This window comes from Haliotis cracherodii, unplaced genomic scaffold (assembly GCF_022045235.1).
Source record: "Haliotis cracherodii isolate W230 unplaced genomic scaffold, xgHalCrac1.p SCAF_1, whole genome shotgun sequence".
Taxonomy (NCBI): Eukaryota; Metazoa; Mollusca; class Gastropoda; order Lepetellida; family Haliotidae; genus Haliotis; species Haliotis cracherodii.
This window is the reverse complement of record NW_027266264.1, coordinates 58,415,873-58,438,382: the sequence shown is the minus strand read 5'-3', so window position 1 is coordinate 58,438,382 and position 22,510 is coordinate 58,415,873. Positions and strand designations below refer to the sequence as shown.

Sequence of the window (22,510 nt, the reverse complement as noted above, 5' to 3'; positions counted from 1 at the left end):
AACACATTCACTCTCTAAAACACTTACCCACACATGATCTCATTTACTAAGATACTCACCCACACATTCACTCATTCACTAAAACACCCACCCACATATTCACTCTCACATTCACTCACGCTTTCACTCACTAAAACACTCACCCATACATTCACTCACACATTCACTAACTTAACACCCACACATTCATTCACACACTTTCTCACACATTCACTCTCACACTCAACCACACATTCACTCAGTAAAACACTCACCCACACATTCACTCACACATTCACTAACTTAACACCCACACATTCATTCACACACTTTCTCACACATTCACTCTCACACTCAACCACACATTCACTCTCTAAAACACTCACCCACACATTCACTCACTAAATCACTCACCCACACATTCACTCACACCCTCACTCACTCACCCACACATTCACTCACTAAAACACTCACCAACACATTCACCCACACACTCACTCACACGCTCGCTCACTCACTCACTCACTCACTCACTCACTAAAACACTCACTAAAACACTCATCCACTCACTCACTCACTAAAACACTCACTCACTAAAACACTCACCCACTCATTCACTCACTAAAACACTCACTAACACATTCACTAAAACACTCACTCACCCACTAAAACACTCTCTAAAACACTCACTAAAACACTCACCCACTCATTCACTCACTGTCTAAAACGCTCACACATTATCTCGCCGCTTAGGATTTTGCCTGTCATCTATCTCGTTCAACTCGAAAGAGACGTTTAGCGTTTAGCGTTATAACGACGTCGAACAACAAACATGTCAACACCCTTTTCTGTTGTTTGCTTTACATTTCTTTGCCAGTATTCTTCTGAATATCGGTCTCCATTCAACATTACACTACAAATGTAGATGGGTTTCACTTCATCAGGATATAACTTGAATTGTCTGGACATGCATACACATGGACTCCATAACCATGAGGAGTACCGCCAGTTGGAAGTAATAATCTGTCAATTACTTCATTATTTAAACACATTATTGTTTTTCGGATTTCAATCTTGTCTTGGTGCAAACCACGTCCAATAAAGTAAGTACTTCACGCTCAAGTCCCGCGAGATCTGGTCTCTCCGAGATGTGAATTACGATATGATTGACGAGTCATGTTAATATTAGTCGCCTTACCAGGCTCTGAGATGTTGCAAAGAGATAAAGATGGGAAAGGCTGCGCCTGTCATCCACAAGTCCGCCCTCTGAGGGTCCTATCAGCAGCATGAGCAAGATAGTAGGCCTTTGGGGCACTGGTTTTCTACGTCAAGAAATGCACATGGAGAATTTGACCTATGGATCAGGAATAGTTGTAAAACTTACATTATCTTCTCCTGTGTATTGTGAAAAGTGACGTAGTTAATCCCGAAACCACAGTTTCGGACAATGACTTTTGGAACGCTTACACATGAAAAGCAAGTTATAACTCCGTGCCCATAATTCGGGAATCCCGACCTTCGCTAATCCGGCCGCGTCTGCTAGGGAACGCCACCATCACTCCCTGCACTGTCACGTCACGTCTCTTCATCGTACACACATTTGCCAGCCTTTTGTGAGTAATATGTGGTGACAAATGGGTGATGACAGGTCGGAAGTGACAAATGGGTGATGACACGTCGGAGGTGACAAACTGGTGAAGACAGGTCAGAGGTGACAAATATGTGGTGACGAATGGGTGAAGACTGGTCGGAGGTGACACGTATGTGTTGACACATGGGTGATGACAGGCCGGAGGTGACAAATATGTGGTGGCAAATGGGTGATGACAGGTTGGAGGTGATAAATAATTGATGACAAATGGGTGATGACAGGTCGGAGATGTGAATATGTGGTGACAAATGGGTGATGACAGGTCGGAGGTGACAAATTGGTGATGACAGGTCGGAGGTGACAAACGGGTGAAGACAGGTCAGAGATGACAAATATGTGATGAAAAATGTGTGATGACAGGTCGGAGGTGACAAATATGTGGTGCCAAATGTGTGATGACAGGTCGGAGGTGACAAATATGTGGTGCCAAATGTGTGATGACAGGTAGGAGGGGACAAATATGTGGTGCCAAATGTGTGATGACAGGTCGGAGGTGACAAATATGTGATGGAAAATGGGTGATGACAGATCAGAGGTGACAAATTGGTGATGATAGGTCGGAGGTGACAAATATGTGGGGACAAAAAATTATGGGTGATGACAGGTCAGAGGTGACAAATGGGTGATGACAAGTGGGTAGTGACAAATAGGTTGTGAGGAGTGTGTAGTTTTAGTTTACCTGTCATTGGTACTAGATTGGGAAATATCGAGATTTGCAAACATGGACAAACAGTCCGGCCCCCGTTAATCCAGAAACCCGCCTTCCGGACAAGTCCCTTATTAACATCTACATATATACGAAGATCATTACTGATTCGTTAATAAGGACATTTGTTAACCCGGACTTTCACTGGAAACGATACCGTCCGCATTAACGGGTGTTTCCCTCTCTATAATCATGGGACTTCAGGTTGTTTAAGGGGAGCACGGGTGGCCCAGTCGTCTAAGGCGCCAGGATTCGCTGTGCAGAGTTGCGTCCCTTGGGAACCCTAGAAACCTATGATTGTTGGTTCGAATCCCGGTTCGCCCCGATTATGTTTCTAGGTTTGTCAGCATCATACCCGTGCTCGTGGGTTTCACCGAAGTGGTAAACGTCTGAGACCTGCATCACTTCGGGCTTTCCTCACACATTAAGCTGACACGCCGTGATATAACTGGAATACCGTTAAAAGCGGCGTTAAACCCAACTCACTCACTCACTCAGGTTGTTTAATATTTGTCGGGCTATCGCTTTACAAGCTTAAGGCATCTGGAATCAGTTAAAGAACGAAGAAAATAAAATTACAAAATGTGTGTTGGTGTTATACTGCAAGCATGTACTCGGAAAATGCCATTAATGAAAGCAAAAGAGTTGCCAGCGCACCCAAACAATTGATTTTAACGCTCTACAATGCTTTCCTTACTCATAAGTATTACTTGAGGTGAAACCTCCGAAGAAATAAAGACAGCAACATCTAAGACAATGCAGACTGCAATCATCAATTATTTGTAAGTGAATACATGTACATGCGTGGGTGCTTCTTAGAAGTCTGCTTGAAGCACTACACATTACTATATATAATGCATAAGTACTTTCTAGAAAAGCACCCAAAAGCTCACAGGCCCTTCTTCGCTTGGCTGTAATATTTCCTTCGTCAGTCAACTGGTATCTACAATATCCATGGGGCGCTGAGTCTCTGCCATCGTACAGCGCTGAATGCCTGCCATCGTAGGGCGCTGAATCCCTTGTATCATGGAGATAGGGCACCGAATGCCTGCCATCGTAGGGCGCTGACTCCTTGCCACCGTAGGGCTCTGAATCCCTGCTGTCATGGAGATAGGGCGACGAATGTCTGCATCGTAGGGCGCTGACTCCCTGCCACCGTAGGGCTCTGAATCCCTGCTGTCATGGAGATAGGGCGTCGAATGTCTGCATCGTAGGGCGCTAACTCCCTGCCATCGTAGGGCTCTGAATCCCTGCTATCATGGAGATAGGGCGTCGAATGTCAAAGGGCGCAGAATCCCTGCCATTAAAGAGCGTAGAATCCCTGCCATCAAAGGGCGCAGAATCCCTGTCATCAAAGAGCGTAGAATCCCTGTCATCGTAGGGCGCAGAATCCCTGTCATCGTAGGGCGCAGAATCCCTGTCATCAAAGGGCGCAGAATCCCTGTCATCGTAGGGCGCTGAATCCCCGCCATCAAAGGGCGCAGAATCCCTGTCATCGTAGCGCGCTGAATCCCTGTCATCAAAGGGCGCAGAATCCCTGCCAAAAGATTACTGATAAATTCATGATGGAAACTAGGTCTTTTTCAGTTTTGAAGCCATGTATGAGGATTTCAACTTCACCGTCCACTGAATCCCGAATACCATGTAGTCGTATTGTCCATCCGAGCCCCGAATGCTGTTTAACACAGATCTTAAAAGCATTGAGAAAAGGGTGAGAGTTGAAGTTACTGAAATTACTGAAAACATATCGAATTTTTTTTAAATAAATAAAATATAGTGAATGAAGGAATGTTTTACGTGCACCATCAATTTATTAGAAATGTTGAATCTGCGTACCAAATACCATTCTATTTGCGTGTCGGCTAACACACTGCCGAGTCCTGAATACCTTCCAAATGCACCTCCGAATCGCGCGTACAAAAAGGGATACGTTGCTGATGGCGGCTTAAAACAACACTCACTCAATCCTGCTAAACATACAAATAAGGGTTGATAACGAAATAAAAAAAACGAGGTGCCTCTATTCCGAAATGACGACATGTTTGTTTTTTGTTTCACTCATCAATATTCCTACCTGTAAATAACCGAGTCTGGACCAGACACATAAGTGATTGATATTATGAGCAATGATCCACGCATATGACGTCATCTATTATAATGGCGTCCTTGCATTCCAATTTGACGTCATTTAAGGCTCACACTTAGAAGGGGAGTGTTCCAAGCGTTAATGAGTATTTAACTTCAGTTCCAATACAAACTTGAAAAGAAACAATTCTCAGAAGTGTTTTGAATCCCACGACCGGACTCATTTTATGGTCTATATTTTTGCGCCCAATGTTGGTTCTGAGCTGGTTCATATTAAAGGGGCACTAGGCTCTGGCTTCTACCTGGCTTTCTAACCCTGCCGCTGGGGTTCATTAGCTGCAGTGTGCAGATTTGCTGGCCTAACGCAACTGAGCGTGACAAGAGACTGGGCTACTGTCTGTAAGGACAGCGGAAATATACTTTGAGGCAACACTGATCGGTTACCCGAGATCTATGAACATTGAGATATGACAGAGGGCACATGTTGATTAATTTCTACCTAAGCAAATAGACAAAAAGAACGGTGGAAGCTCATCGGATGCCGTTATTTGAAAATACCCCTGATGGTTATAGTTTGATAAGAACAGGTATCCATGGAGGGAAAGCATTTTCGGATTTCGGATTGCGCGGATGATAACATGACTGATGTTGATTTGGATCCCATTTCTGCGTTTCAAAGCTTGATATTTAATCGTGTAATAATGTCGTGTTAATACCGAGACCTATAATACAAAAATGATTTATTTGCGGATGTAAATGAAAGCCCAGTTTGCCATTGCATGATTATTCTATGCTTTGGGCTATCGGATGTAAACTGAACAGAGAATAAAGTCATCAGTGTCCCTAATTGCTGCTCCCTTGTCATTCGTCTTTCGTGGTTAGGGGCGGTCGGGTAGCCTAGTGGTTAAAGTGTTCGCTCGTCACGCCGAAGACCCGGGTTCGATTCCCGACATGGGTACAATGTGTGAAGCCCATTTCTGGTGTCCCCCGCCGTGATATTGCTGGAATATTGCTAAAAGCGGCGTAAAATTATATTCACTCACTCACTCACTCACTTTTGTGGTTATCTCCCACTAGTTACACGTCCCAGTTGTCACACCTGTATAGTCCCAGTTGTCACACCTGTATAGTCCCAGTTGTCACACCTCTGTATTCTCAGTGGTCACACCTCTATAGTCCCAGTTGTCACACCTGTATAGTCCCAGTTGTCACACCTCTAGAGTCCCAGTTGTCACACCTGTATAGTCCCAGTTGTCACACCTCTATAGTCGAAGTTGTCACACTTCTATAGTCCCAGTTGTTACACAGCCAGGGTAGGGACCAGGACGGGATTAATTAAGACAACACCTACCGAGTAATTGACAACACCTACCGAGTAATGGACCAGCCCTAACAAGAGTACAGTAAACTACGTTTATAACCAACACGCTTATAACGAACTGACGGATATAACGAACCTACTTTTTTGTCCCGACTATTTGCTGTCGTTATGCTGTTTATATGCTTATAACGAACTACGGTCATATCGAACTAAAATTAGTGGTCCCCTTGAGTTCGTTTTAACCGTAGTTTACTGTACATAGGATTACCACAGAGACCAAGGTATACATACTGATTGTCCAGCTGGAGTTTTAGCACAAATGTTATTATGAAATGTATTGATATGACTAAAAGGCAACTAATCTGTATTGAATGTATGATATGTCTATCTTACAATAATGCAGTGAACTACGTTTATAACGAACACGCTTATAACGAAATGACCGATATAAGGAACTTATTTTTTAGTCCCGACCATTTGTTGTATAAATGCTGTATGTATGCCTATAACGAACTACGATTATTACGAACTGAAATTAGTGGTCCCTTCGAGTTCGTTATAACCGTAGTTTACTGTATATATGAAACAAAAAGGAGTGTGCTAAATGGGACGGGTAACTAATGGGAGGACACCTGTTTCATGGTATAACCCTACACCTGTGTATTTGTCGTCATTCACCTGAAGGGGGCACGGGTGGCCCAGTCGTCTAAGGCGCCGCGATTCGCTGTGCAGAGTTGCGTCCCTTGGGAACCCCAGAAACCTATGATTGTGGGTTCGAATCCCGGTTGGCCCTGATTATGTTTCTAGGTTTGTCAGCACCATACCCGTGCTCGTGGGTTTCACCAAAGTGGTAAACGTCTGAGACCTGCATCACTTCGGGCTTTCCTCCCAGTTTAAGCTGACACGCCGTGATATTACTGGAATACTGTTAAAAGCGGCGTTAAACCAGACTCACTCACTCACTCACCCGATGCTCTGTTAACAGATTTAATGCAGGTAATTAATGGTAATTAGTGGTAGCACCTCTCATATTACCTGACAAAGGTTCCTATATGTTTTTTTTATGTGTGGGGTAATTATTCAAAATAAGATTTGGTTATAAATAGAGGTCTGATGTGGTGAATGGGTTCCACGTTATGTTATATACACGTGGCAGCGCAACAAGTAGCAGTAAAACTCATATTAGGTCACGAGTGTGAAAATTGTTAACGTATTCATCAGTTAAAGCAACATTGGCAAATGTGTCTTAATCGAATCGCTTTATAAAGAGATCACCCCCTTATGTTTCCAGTAGTTATTATAACGTCTTGACCAGGATTAAGGCTATCTTGACGCTAATACTTTAAATTATACTAACGCCAGTCGCAGCGCTAAGATCACTTTGTGAAACGGGTCCCTAGCTTTGAAATATGAACGATAAGAGCAGAGTCTTATGCTCCGTATATCTACGGTTGCTACAATTTCTAAGATCGTTATATCTAATTGCTTCTTATATTTACCTTACTTTCCCCCCATTAAAGCTGGTATTGCTAATTGGAACTGCCAGCTGTAATATAATTATTGACATGATCTTACAACATCTCGATACACGTTACAAAACAAAATAAATTCCAATAATTAATTTATTGTGGCCTAAGAATTTGCTTGTGCTTACAGTACTATTCCGGAAGGAAATATATGTAATATACAGATGGTCATAATCCGTATTATAATCAACTCTAATAATTCGGTTTCTAGTGAACGTTTTCTCATTCATCAAGCAATTAGAGTATAGTACAGCCCAAGGCATTCTCTCCCAAGTCGACTACCCTCATTTATACAGCTGCCCGTCTCCGGGACTCGCACAAACCAATTACATGGGCGTCATGGGAAAACAATGCAATATAGTAACCTCAGCTGATTGATATATTTTCTTAAATCGTATTCCGTTGGAAAGAATGACATCTAAATCTCGTTTCATGGATGTTGAATTAACCACAACCCCATTAGCCAGATGTCAGATAGTGCTTCCTCTTGTCACTGTTATAACCTTCTTCATTGAAACCATAACAGCAGCTTATATTCAACCTTATGTCCGCGTTCCTGCCTGTAAATAACCGAGTCTGGACCAGACACATAAGTGATTGATATTATGAGCAATGATCCACGCATGTGACGTCATCTATTATAATGGCGTCCTTGCATTCCAATTTGACGTCATTTAAGGCTCACACTTAGAAGGGGAGTGTTCCAAGCGTTAATGAGTATTTAACTTCAGTTCCAATACAAACTTGAAAAGAAACAATTCTCAGAAGTGTTTTGAATCCCACGACCGGACTCATTTTATGGTCTATATTTTTGCGCCCAATGTTGGTTCTGAGCTAGTTCATATTAAAGGGGCACTAGGCTCTGGCTTCTACCTGGCTTTCTAACCCTGCCGCTGGGGTTCATTAACTGCAGTGTGCAGATTTGCTGGCCTAACGCAATTGAGCGTGACAAGAGACTGGACTACTGTCTGTAAGGACAGCGGAAATATACTTTTAGGCAACACTGATCGGTTACTCGAGATCTACGAACATTGAGATATGACAGAGGGGACATGTTAATTTCTACCTAAGCAAATAGACAAAAAGAACGGCGGAATCTCATCGGATGCCGTTATTTGAAAATACCCCTGATGGTTATAGTTTGATAAGAACAGGTATCCATTGAGGGAAAGCATTTTCGGATTTCGGATTGCGCGGATGATAACATGACTGATGTTGATTTGGATCCCATTTCTGCGTTTCAGAGCTTGATATTTAATCGTGTAATTATGTCATGTTAATACCGAGACCTATAATACAAAAATGATTTATTTGCGGATGTAAATGAAAGCCCAGTTTGCCATTGCATGATTATTTCCATGCTTTGGGCTATCGGATGTAAACTGAACAGATAATAAAGTCATCAGTGTCCCTAATTGCTGCTCCCTTGTCATTCGTCTTTCGTGGTTAGGGGCGGTCGGGTAGCCTAGTGGTTAAAGCGTTCGGTCGTCACGCCGAAGATCCGGGTTCGATTCCCGACATGGGTACAATGTGTGAAGCCCATTTCTGGTGTCCCCCGCCGTGATATTGCGGGAATATTGCTAAAAGCGGCGTAAAATTATATTCACTCACTCACTCACTTTCGTGGTTATCTCCCATTAGTTACACGTCCCAGTTGTCACACCTCTATAGTCCCAGTTGTCACACCTCTATATTCCCAGTTGTCACACCTCTATAGTCCCAGTTGTCACACCTCTATACTCCCAGTTGTTACATCTCTATAGTCCCAGTTGTCACACCTCTATATTCCCAGTTGTCACACCTCTATAGTCCCAGTTGTCACACCTCTTTACCCCCAGTTGTTACACCTCTATATTCCCAGTTGTCACACCTCTATAGTCCCAGTTGTCACACCTCTTTACTCCCAGTTGTCACACCTCTATATTCCTAGTTGTCACACCTCTATATTCCCAGTTGTCACACCTCTATAATCCCAGTTGTTACACCTCTATAGTCCCAGTTGTTACACCTCTATAGTCCCAGTTGTCACACCTCTATAGTCCCAGTTGTCACACCTCTATAGTCCCAGTTGTCACACCTCTATATTCCCAGTTGTCACACCTCTATAGTCCCAGTTGTCACACCACTATATTCCCAGTTGTCACACCTCTATATTCCCAGTTGTCACACCTCTATAGTCCCAGTTGTCACACCTCTATAGTCCCAGTTGTCACACCTCTATATTCCCAATTGTCACACCTCTATAGTCCTAGTTGTCACACCTCTATAGTCCCAGTTGTCACACCTCTATAGTCCCTGTTGTCACACCTCTATATTCCCAGTTGTTACACCTCTATAGTCCCAGTTGTCACACCTCTATATTCCCAGTTGTCACACCTCTATATTCCCAGTTGTCACACCACTATATTCCCAGCTGTCACACCTATATATTCCCAGTTGTCACACCTCTATAGTCCCAGTTGTCACACCACTATATTCCCAGTTGTCACACCTCTATATTCCCAGTTGTCACACCTCTATATTCCCAGTTGTCACACCTCTATATTCCCAGTTGTCACACCTCTATATTCCCAGTTGTTACACCTCTATATTCCCAGTTGTCACACCTCTATATTCCCAGTTGTCACACCTCTATAGTCCCAGTTGTCACACCTCTATGTTTCCAGTTGTCACACCTCTATAGTCCCAGTTGTCACACCTCTATATTCCCAGTTGTCACACCTCTATATTCCCAGTTGTCACACCTCTATATTCCCAGTTGTCACACCTCTATAGTCCCAATTGTCACACCTCTATAGTCCCAGTTGTTACACCTCTATAGTCCCAGTTGTCACACCTCTATATTCCCAGTTGTCACACCTCTATAGTCCCAGTTGTCACACCTCTATAGTCTCAGTTGTCACACCTCTATAGTCCCAAATGTCACACCTCTATAGTCCCAGTTGTTACACCTCTATAGTCCCAGTTGTCACACCTCTATATTCCCAGTTGTTACACCTCTATAGTCCCAGTTGTTACACAGCCAGGGTAGGGGCCAGGACGGGATTAATTAAGACAACACCTACCGAGTAATTGACAACACCTACCGAGTAATGGACCAGCCCTAACAGGAGTACAGTAAACTACGTTTATAACCAACACGCTTATAACGAACTGACGGATATAACGAACCTACTTTTTTGTCCCGACTATTTGCTGTCGTTATGCTGTATATATGCTTATAACGAACTACGGTCATATCGAACTAAAATTAGTGGTCCCTTTGAGTTCGTTTTAACCGTAGTTTACTGTACATAGGATTACCACAGAGACCAAGGTATACATACTGATTGTCAAGCTGGAGTTTTAGCACAAATGTTATTATGAAATGTATTGATATGACTAAAAGGCAACTAATCTGTATTGAATGTATGATATGTCTATCTTACAAAAATGCAGTAAACTACGTTTATAACGAACACGCTTATAACGAACTGACCGATATAAGGAACTTATTTTTTAGTCCCGACCATTTGTTGTATAAATGCTGTATGTATGCCTATAACGAACTACGATTATTACGAACTGAAATTAGTGGTCCCTTCGAGTTCGTTATAACCGTAGTTTACTGTATATATGAAACAAAAAGGAGTGTGCTAAATGGGACGGGTAACTAATGGGAGGACACCTGTTTCATGGTATAACCCTACACCTGTGTATTTGTCGTCATTCACCTGAAGGGGGCACGGGTGGCCCAGTCGTCTAAGGCGCCGCGATTCGCTGTGCAGAGTTGCGTCCCTTGGGAACCCCAGAAACCTATGATTGTGGGTTCGAATCCCGGTTCGCCCTGATTATGTTTCTAGGTTTGTCAGCATCATACCCGTGCTCGTGGGTTTCACCGAAGTGGTAAACGTCTGAGACCTGCATCACTTCGGGCTTTCCTCCCAGTTTAAGCTGACACGCCGTGATATGACTGGAATACTGTTAAAAGCGGCGTTAAACCAGACTCACTCACTCACTCACTCATTCACCCGATGCTCTGTTAACAGATTTAATGCAGGTAATTAATGGTAATTAGTGGTAGCACCTCTCATATTACCTGACAAAAGTTCCTAAATGTTTTTTTATGTGTGGGGTAATTATTCAAAATAAGATTTGGTTATAAATAGAGGTCTGATGTGGTGAAGGGGTTCCACGTTATGTTATATGCACGTGGCAGCGCGGTTGCTACAATTTCTAAGATCGTTATATCTAATTGCTTCTTATATTTACCTTACTTTCCCCCCATTAAAGCTGGTATTGCTAATTGGAACTGCCAGCTGTAATATAATTATTGACATGATCTTACAACATCTTGATACACGTTACAAAACAAAATAAATTCCAATAATTAATTTATTGTGGCCTAGGAATTTGCTTGTGCTTACAGAACTAGTCCGTATGGAAATATATGTAATATACAGATGGTCATAATCCGTATTATAATCAACTCTAATAATTCGGTTTCTAGTGAACGTTTGCTCATTCATCAAGCAATTAGAGTATAGTACAGCCCAAGGCATTCTCTCCCAAGTCGACTACCCTCATTTATACAGCTGCCCGTCTCCGGGACTCGCACATACCAATTACATGGGCGTCATGGGAAAACAATGCAATATAGTAACCTCAGCTGATTGATATATTTTCTTAAATCGTATTTCGTTGGAAAGAATGACATCTAAATCTCGTTTCATGGATGTTGAATTAACCACAACCCCATTAGCCAGATGTCAGATAGTGCTTCCTCTTGTCACTGTTATAACCTTCTTCATTGAAACCATAACAGCAGCTTTTATTCAACCTTATGGCCGCGTTCCCCTTCTCCCAGAATGCCCCGGGGTGCAGTTATGACGTCACTGGTGCTCTAACTTTGTCTGCACAGATCCATTTAGAAATAAGTATTGTCTTACCTGTTTTTTTGTATTCAGTTGCATCCGATATATGTTTTAACAAACGTCCTATGGGAAACCCTAAATGCGTAAATACATATATAAGTATTACAAAACTTGAAACACCATTTCTTACGTCAATTAAGATCCTTACAGAGACACAGTGTCAAGCGTTGTGATGGAGCTCGGCCCGTGTTATCCAAGTACCTGAGGCTGTTTCTGAAAGTAAATTTATCAGATCGAACGCTGGAATTTTAGCGTTCTCTTTGAAAAAACATTACCCATCTTCATGAGGCAAGGGAGTTATCTGACTGTTCAGTTTCCAACCTTGCCGAACTGGGCTGCAATTATGGAGTTATATTTTGGCTGAACTAACGAATATATGCCTAGTCCAACCAAAATCGCGTGCCGAAATCGACATCCCGTTTGTAACAACGTTGATTTCAACGTACAGATTTCCGTCGATTGCAGGATTTGCAAAGAATGTGTACCGTCAATTGTGCGTCGACAGATAAATCTTTTCATGGTTTTTATCAAGGTGCTCACGTGATCTGATGTACTTCGCGATATTAGACCCCAATATTACAATATATATCTTGATCATCGATCAGATCGTTTTGACGGCGCCACCATTTTCTTTGAAGCAAATGCAAGTGATATGAGAGGTGGAATCTGATTGGTCAATAGGAGGGACATAGTGGTGGCGCTACGATCGAATCTAGAAATTCCAGCCTTGTTCGGCAAGGGTGGAAATTGGACTTTTATAGTTAACTCCCTTGCCTCGGGAAGATGACCATTACCTCGTAGAGAATTCCTTGAGATCATAACCTCTATGTGAATTCCGGGGAAGAAATTATAGGCCCCGAGTATTCTAAGTATCTTTTCCATTAGCGACAGACTATTCTTTCATTTAGCGATTCAAAACATATTCTTTTTGAACGAAAGTTTTGTCTCAAAACTACATTATTTTTGCAACACATCCAACTGGCCATGCGAACTATTCATTATAATGCGTAATACCTGGCACCATTTTTTAGGATTTTTTTTAAACATTATTTTTTCAAAAGAAAGAGAGAGAATTAACAAATGGCCAGCCCCTAAAGGCTAAAAGTATGCCGACTGATCACGTGTCCCCAAACCCCGATGGCGAGGAATATTCGCTCACCCAACTGAGGCCGGTTAATTAGATAAACCATATTAAGGAAGAAAAAGTAATAACGACCCCTTTTTAAGTAAGATATGACTTCCTAAAGGCATAGTTATAAGTTTGTAGCACCCTGGGCCAGTCGCTTACATAACTTTGTGAATTGACGTCACAATCTCCTCTCGAAGGAGTAACTCTTGCTCGTAGGTATAATTTGATTGGACAGCTATTTTTAGCACCGTGTCATTCAAATCGGATTCACGTGAAAGCAGCAAGATGTACACGACATAATCGAGGATGGAATTGGACATACCAGTGTCACAAAAGCATCTAGTTTGTGATTTTCCGTCCATTCCCGTCCTATGACGGATATTTGGACGATCAGATATCCATGCGTTCTATACCGGGTGATCAGGCATCCTTGTTCAAGGACGGCCTCCATGGTCTAGTGGATGGAGCGTCTGGCGGGACTGAACATACCAAAGTTTTGTAGTGAGTGAGTGAGTATGGTTTTACGCCGCTTTTAGCAATATTCCAGCAATATCACGGCGGGGGACACCAGAAATGGGCTTCACACATTGTACCCATGTCGGGAATCGAACCCGGGTCTTCGGCATGACGAGCTAACGCTTTAACCACTAGGCTACCCGACCGCCCCCCAATTTTTTGTAAAGCATTTCAAATGTAAATCACTTCAACGTATAAGATTTGTAGTTTGTGATTTAACGTTCCTTCCCAGCCTTAGACGGATATTTGTACGTTCAGAGAATATTCCATCCTCATTGGTTCTAACTCCTGTGCGGGCTCGAGAGCAGAAGGGTTTCCAGGTCTGTCTGCTCGTCTTAAGAGTAATATAATGTGGTGGTTGCATTGTGCGATCTTCCCCGACAGCGCCAATCTCTGCTCACGCTATCAACCACTAGTTATCCTGGATAAACTTCATGATTTTCAAGAATATATATGATACATCTTGAACGTTACTGGCTGTTGCGTGAAACATCCCATCCTCCGTGCATCAGTGCATCAGAGGCATGGGCAGTTGCAGTAACAGAGTTATCTGCCGCTAAATGCTATTTTGTCCTTTTTATATCCAGTGATAATCGTTTCTCTCAAAACAGTCATTTCTGACCCTTGGTGGAGCACAGTTCATATTCGCGTGTGTTACTTTCATTACACATAAGGGTCAACTTGCACAAAGCCATCTTAGTGCTACGACTATTGTAAGTCTATGTTATAGTATGGGAGTTACAATCATCTTAGCGCTAAAATCGCTTTGTGCAAGCGGGCCCTGGTAGATGTAAATACATAAATATGTGGGTTGATTTCTAACTCACCTGGTTCAAGGCCAAGATGACATTTATCATGGCCTGTTTGTCCTTCGTAAATAACGTTTTTGTTGAAACTACTGCACCGATTAAGCTGATATGTAATCAACTTTACATGCCAGTACCCGCCAATGATGACACCATGTACGTTCAAAAGGTTCTGGTCAGATGACTGCAATATTGAAAAAACAAACTGTCTTGGTCCATTAGTCCGCCATTTTTGTTCATCCTGTAATGAAATTGGATGTATGTACTTCGTAGTCGGACCCTCTGTTGTCGCAGGAGAGATTGTAGTACAGTAAACTACGGTTATAACGAACAGGCTTATAACGAACTGCCGATATAACGAACTTACTTTTTCGGTCCCGACTATTTGCTGTTGTTATACTCTATATATGCTTATAACGAACTACGGTTATAACGAACTAAAATTAGTAGTCCCTTTGAGTTCGTTATAACCGTACTTTACTGTAAGTGTATTTGTAGTAATTGTCACCGGCAGCAAATGTTGGAAGTGCTAGCAAACCGTCGTGGGGTGTCCTTGTCAGATATTAACGGTAGGCAGCTAGTAATTTAGAGTTATCCACCTTTGTGAAAGCATGAAAATGACAGGCTTGATAGTTTGAGAAGTTTCGAGATGGAAGCGTCAAGAGGACGTTTGGGGTCTTTAACGACTTGTATACTCAAAAGCAAAAGTATCTGTCATCATGTTTTTAGTTATCATTTGGGGAATTTATTAAAGATTGAAAAACCTTAAAACATCCTTTTACGGAATTTTATTGTAGTGGTGTTTAATCAGTCCGATGATTAGGTAGTAGACCCCATTGCCTTTCTACAGATCGGAATGGTTTTTTGTACCAACGTCGGCATAAATCTGTGTTTTGTTAACACTATCAACACGTTGAGCCACGTATTTCCATGATAACTACAAACAATTTTGGTTATCAATAAAGATAAACTACCGGCGAAAAGAAAGTATACTCCATGTTCAATGACTTCTAAAAATGAAACAAACATGAAATGGTTATTCAATAGTGATGTATTTGAAACGAGTATCATAGTTGTGTTTTGGACATTAAGTTTGCAATGTTTGAGCGACTGTATTTAGCCTAGTAACATTATGATGATGTCAGCGACTGTATTTAGCCTAGTAACATTATGATGATGTTTGTAATGTTTGGTCAAATCAAATTTTCAAGTATATACTTTCTTCTGCCCGGCTGTTTCAATGTTTAGAGGTACATTTGATGATACATGTATATCACTGTGATACTTCAGGCGGAAGAAACAAATATATAACTGGCAACAATCACTTTATTCCACAACAAAATATATTAGGAAGAATACAACATTCGTTATTTTTAGTTATACTACATAAAGAATCTGTTCGTGAACATGTTTATATATATTGAGCAAACCAGTGCAGATGGTGCGACGCCCGCATTAATTCATGTGTTGAAATAATCTGTTGTAATTGAATCATAGCCATGTATCGTGTGTGAATCATTATCAAGTACTCCCCATGGGTACTTGTTAAAATGATTGGAATATATCTTATATGTTTATCAAATATAGAGCAAGAATTCATGCCTCGAAATTCCGGTAAACTTAAGCCCCTAGCAAAGATTGTTTAAAGGCTGTCCCTAAGGACGTTAAACCCTCAGTTCTGTCATTACACACTTTAGTTTCCTCCGTGAGAAAGGGTTGTCCCTGGACCCTGCCCATATAGTTCTGAATCCAACAAACAGTCATTCACGCTGTGTAATATAACAATTCCAATATCATAGCGGTTTGGTTGCCTCGCTGTTTGTTTTGTCTCAAATAAACAAAATAATACCGTGCGTGAAGAGCTTCGAGTGTTAACATATTGTTGTCAAAGAATCAAGGCAGTTTCCAATATCGCCAACATTATCATTGGTATAAATTTGTACAGCTTATGGAATATGGCGATTTACAATCCCAGCAGATATTAACAACACCCCATTAACGTAAAATCTCCGTTTGTCGTGAAGTACTTCAGCGTTCCACAGCAGTTTAATTGGTTGAATTCACAATCGTTACGGAATAACGTTTACGGAAACGGAATTGGGGTCGGGGGATTTAGCGCAGAGTTTGTTCTTTGTAAACGGTATGAATCTCAATGGGACGATTGCAAACAGAACCAAATGAATTATGTTGCTGCATAAACAGAGTGGTGAAGATGCGCAAGGGCAAGGTGTCGAACAGGGAGCAGATTGCAAGTCGTCGTCTTGTTAAGCTAGGTCTAATAACACCTCCAACGGCCTGTTAAGGTTGATGAAACATTCACTTATTAAAAATGGTAATCTGTATTTTTGAAAAAAAATATCGGTGTAACTTTAACTGTTAAAGTTTACTAGCAACACAAGCGAAGGGCATTTGGGCATATGGCTTGGTAGAAAAGCACAATAATTACTACAAGATATGAGTTTTGTATCTGTCTCAATTTCTGCAAATAAAAAAACACAGGCCAGGACAACATTGCATTACAAGAACTAATGCCAATGTATTTGTCAGTACTAAAATGTGGACCATCTATTATTCATGCTCTGTTTGAGCGGCTGCAATACGGAACAGAATCGTCTCTGTTTATAACACAAACAATAGTGTTCACGTATATTGTCAGATCCGACCTCGTGAAAATATGTCGAACAATCCTTTACTTGAGGTTATCATTATCACAATAAAATTGAATTCAAAACCATCCATATTAATAATTTTGTTGACTTATCCCTTGCAACTGAACCGTAAGTTCACTGTCATCATTTCAAAACTATTTGAAAGTCATATTCCAACCAGTACATGTTTACACTCTGTTGCCCTTAAGCACGATATTTCGTTGGGAAGTGTTAGATTGTCACTAGAAGTCTTTTAAGACCGAACAAATTTGAATCCATGAATTTGCGTCTCTTTGCTCAACGTTTTCCTGCCACCAGGAGGCGTTGTCGAAGCCGAAGCGCCGCGGCGTGGTCTCTGCGTTGACCCTCCGCCGAAAGCATATTCGCCAAGGAAGATAATGCGCCATTTATAGACAGGCCTCGTTTCTGGTTCTGCGTTATAAATTTCCCGTCATTCATTGCTCGCTCTGCGTCAAATGAAGGCATCCCAGGTTGATTCCGCTTGATTTTTGCCCAGACACTTTGGGGAGCTATATACCGCCTTTCGTTCTTTGCCTTGCCAGGCAAGTTCGGGTACTGCCCGGAAGAGCCGAATGTTTCCTGTGTTTTTCCTATTCTGTTGAGGATCTTTGTCCACAGAGAGGTGCCAGAAGACCGGTTCTCCCTTTCGGCAATACGTCCTACATTTCCCTTGCCATCCTCGTCCAAAGCTTGTATCTCGTCTTCATACACCCCGTTCCCGGTCGGCCATTTTAGTTCTCCTGGAGAGAAATAGTTCTCTTCTGTTTTTGACTTGCTTTTCAATTCCTCCGCCGATATAAGATTCACGGACACACATGTATAGACTAGGAGAGCCAGGCACACATACAGGCGGGGCATGGCCGATCTGAAAACAAAAGGCTAGATTAGAATGGTCGTCATAGGGCGATATGCATAATGACTGATGATTATGCGTGGCCTCATCATTGAAAAGGGACTATATTCCACGGTGTGGTGCCCCTTTTAGGTTTAGACGTTGTAACTAGTATGACTGAGCTCAATCTTAAAAAAAGTACTAAAGGTAATAAAAAAAATGAAGCACCCATAAGGGTGGTTTGTAAGCACCACGACCTTTCTCGTGGGTGATCATCATGTGTGTTTTTGTTATCAAAGTCCACTTATTTGGTATTTTCATCAATATTACATGATTGTTTTCATTACTGTATCCAGACTATTAATCCTTCTGCAGCCGGGATAACCGACAGGTAGAGTGCTTCATGTGGCCCCGTAGCAAGCGAACATATCTGAACATGCCCCGAATGTGTTTGAAGAATAATAACATTGATTCGTTCATCTCAATTTCTGTATCGAATCTCGAATCTCAGCACAAAACAACACATACAAACATAGTTGGAACGTTGTTAAGTTTTATCCCTATGCGCTGTCATAATTTGCCTGATTATTTACCCATCTTTACAAAGATGCCATCAGTCGTGCGCCCGGCGACACATAACCTTTGAAGATTCCCTTCCGACGCATTCCTTAATAAACGCACGTCATTCGTATGGATTCCCCCGCTCGTGTTAATCTAATACTGAAATTAATTGTCACCAGACAGAGGCTACATGACTACCTGGCGTCCACTGGCATGGCTGAACTGGGTTGACAACATTTCTCATTTTGACTAAAGTCGGTTGAACTTTAAGCGAAATCAATGAAATGTCTTTGCTACTTCAGTTGCTGTTCCAGATACAAGAGAGACATTAGAGTTTTCAAATTCCAGCTATAAATTTAGAGTTTTGATAAGCGATAAAGTGTGGACATTTGCATTCTTTGCCTGACGATGAAAGACAGTATTTAAACCTTTCCAAAAAGATCCACTGAGAACCAACACTTTCAATCTGAATGTTTTCACAAATATTACTGTGTAATAAAAATGACAAAGCCCTTTCAAAGCAATCATAGCTCGTGGTAATCTGCAACATCACAGATACATCATAGCTACATCGTGGTAGTCAGCAATATAACAGCTACATCTTGGTAGTCGTTATAATCATAGCTACATCGTGGTAGTCAGCAATATAACAGCTACATCTTGGTAGTCGTTATAATCATAGCTAGATCGTGGTAGTCAGCAATATAACAGCTACATCTTGGTAGTCGTTATAATCAGAACTACATCGTGGTAGTCAGCAACATCAAAGATACATCATAGCTACATCGTGGTAGTCAGCAACATCACAGCTACATCTTGGTAGTCGTTAGAATCAGAACTACATCGTGGTAGTCAGCAACATCACAGATACATCATAGCTACATCGAGGTAGTCAGCAATATAATAGCTACATCTTGGTAGTCAGCAACATCAAAGATACATCATAGCTACATCGTGGTAGTCGGCAACATCACAGCTACATCTTGGTAGTCGGTATAATCAGAGCTACATCGTGGTGGTCAGTATAATCAGAAACTACAATGTGGTAGTCAGCAACATCACAGCTACATCGTGGTTGTCAGTATAATTAGAAGCTACATCGTGGTAGTCATCGTGGTAGTCAGCAACATCACAGCTACATCGTGGTAGTCAGTATAATTTAGAGCTACATCGTGGCAGTCAGTATAATCAGAGCTACATCGTGGTAGTCAGCAACATCACAGCTACATCGTGGTAGACAGCAACATCACAGCTACATCGTGGTAGACAGCAACATCACAGCTACATCGTGGTAGTCAGCAACATCACGGCTACATCGTGTTAGTCAGCAACATCACGGCTACATCGTGGTAGACAGCAACATCACTGCTACGTGGTAGGCAGTATACTTAGAGCTATATCGTGGTAGTCAGCATCATCACAGCTACATCGTGGTAGACAACACATCAAAGCTACATCGTGGTAGTCAGCAACATCACAGCTACATCTTGATACCCAGCAACATTACAGCTACATCGAGATAGTCAGCAACATCACAGCTACATCGTGGTAGTCAGCAACATCACATCTACATCGTGGTAGACAGCAACATCACATCTATATCGTGGTAGACAGCAACATCACAGCTACATCGTGGTAGACATCAACATCACGGCTACATCGTGGTAGACAGCAACATCACTGCTACGTGGTAGGCAGTATACTTAGAGCTATATCTTGGTAGTCAGCATCATCACAGCTACATCGTGGTAGACAGCAACACCACATCTATATCGTGGTAGACCGCAACATCACAGCTACATCGTGGTAGTCAGCAACATCACAGCTACATTGTGGTAGACAGCAACATCACAGCCTCATTGTGGTAGACAATATAATCAGAGCTACATCGTGGTAGACAGTATAATCATAGCTACATCGTGGTTGTCAGCAACATCACAGCTGCATTGTGGTAGACAGCAACATCGCGTTGCTTTGACCTTAGGGTTAAAGTTAGTGACTATTTCACACACGCAGAGAAGTATAAACTTTTAAAATCTGTTTGAACACCTATGCACGTGCGCATGAATGCCTGGGCACGTGCAAATTCTACTGAAAGACATGTGATTCACAGATATAAACAGCTGGTGTGTAATTATTGTTATTCTGCTTGGGCTCGGCACTAAGGGAGTGAGTAAAACAAGAACTGGTCGGCTCGGAGTCAGCATCCTGTGTCTGAGTGGTGTATCCATGTTAAACTGCATCATTGTATCTCAGTGGCCTAGTACTATATAAAGGGGCTAAGTCTGGATAACTACTTTGTGTGGACACACACAAATCCACGCATGCGCTCCAGGTAAGTGAAATATTCTTGAACGCAACGTCAAACCCCATAACGCCTCAGCCCGATCTCATTGACTTACCGTAACAGGCGACTAACGGGATCGGGTGGTTAGGTCTGGTTGATGTATGTCATCGTATCCCAATTGCGTAAATCGGTGTTCATGATGTCAATCACTAGATTGTCTGGTTCAGACTTGATTATTTACAGACAGCCATTATATAGCTGGAATATTGCTGAGCGCTGCGTTTACCATCAAACAACCACATTGGCTTACGCTATTGTAAAACGTTACAAGTGATGGGCGTGTAAACGAGTGTCAACATTTAAGCGTTTTCGACGAACGACAACAACTACTACTACTACCACCACTACTACTACCACTACTACTGCTGCTGCTACTACTACTATTGCTGCTGTTACTATTACTACAACTACTAATACTGCTGTTACTACTACTGCTGCTGCTGCTACAAATACTACTGCTGCTGCTGCTGCTTTTACTACAACTACTACTACTGCTGCTGTTACTACTACTGCTACCACTGCAACTGCTGCTACAACTACTACTGCTGCTGCTACTACTAGTACTGCTGCTACTACTACTACTACTGCTACTACTACTACTACTACGCTGCTATTACGACTACTACTACTACTGCTTCTACTTACTACTACTACTACTGCTGCTACTACTACTACTGCTACTACTACTACTACTACTACTGCTGCTGCTGCTACTACTACTACTACTACTATTACTGCTGCTACACTTTTAAATTGATTCAACCGCCACACCATTATTACTACAGCAGTCACCAGGACACCTCTCCTTTCTCCAAAATGGACAATCGCTGAAGCCCCTTTTGATGTCCAGCATATGATTCTAACTTATATAACTTCAATCAAGCCTTTCTCAGGCCTCTGCCCTACGGATTGTGTGACATCAGTGCTTGCTGGGTATGTATGGTCTCTGAAAAAGACTGTCCATGGGTATTGCGATACTCAAAAAACTCACCGCATTCAAACTGCATATTTTACATAACGTTATCATCATGCTAAAATTAACATTTTCAACCAATGAACCATTATGATGACGTCACGCTATTGTAACAGTTGATTCTGAGCCAGGAATGTACTGGCTTTTCTGAAAGTGCACTAAATCACGTAAGAATGACGCAGCCATAGGTCATTATGTCAAAATTATACAGAAATTATATATCAACCGTAACATGTTTTAATTCCGAGAAATCCCCCGAATCTTTAGATTCCGGAAGTAGAATCAACTCGCATCTAGTCGGTTCTCTCAAACTACTTCCGGAACCAACGGATTCGAGTGATTTCACAATTACAGACGAGTTCTAAAACGTGATTCCAGAAATGCATCTGTCTAACACACGGCCAACACGGCCAGTGTTGAGAAACTATGATTGCGGTAATCGATGACCGTTTGAATGGCGGTTTAGACTATAACTTTACAGGGCACCGTTCCTGGC

The 22,510-nt window shown here is 41.9% G+C and overlaps 1 protein-coding gene across 6 annotated transcripts in view; it reads right to left on the bottom strand.

Moving 5' to 3' along the window:
- Window positions 1–16,504: 16,504 nt before the first annotated feature.
- LOC139466001 (uncharacterized) overlaps window positions 16,505–22,510 on the bottom strand; it is a 100,810-nt gene continuing 94,804 nt past the window's right edge. For all 6 annotated transcript variants that reach the window (XM_071248046.1, XM_071248032.1, XM_071248019.1 and 3 more), the window contains exon 2: window positions 16,505–18,166. In XM_071248046.1, the coding sequence (XP_071104147.1) occupies window positions 17,578–18,159 (582 nt within the window). In that variant the 5' untranslated portion in view covers window positions 18,160–18,166 and the 3' untranslated portion in view covers window positions 16,505–17,577. The remainder of the gene's footprint in view (window positions 18,167–22,510) is intronic.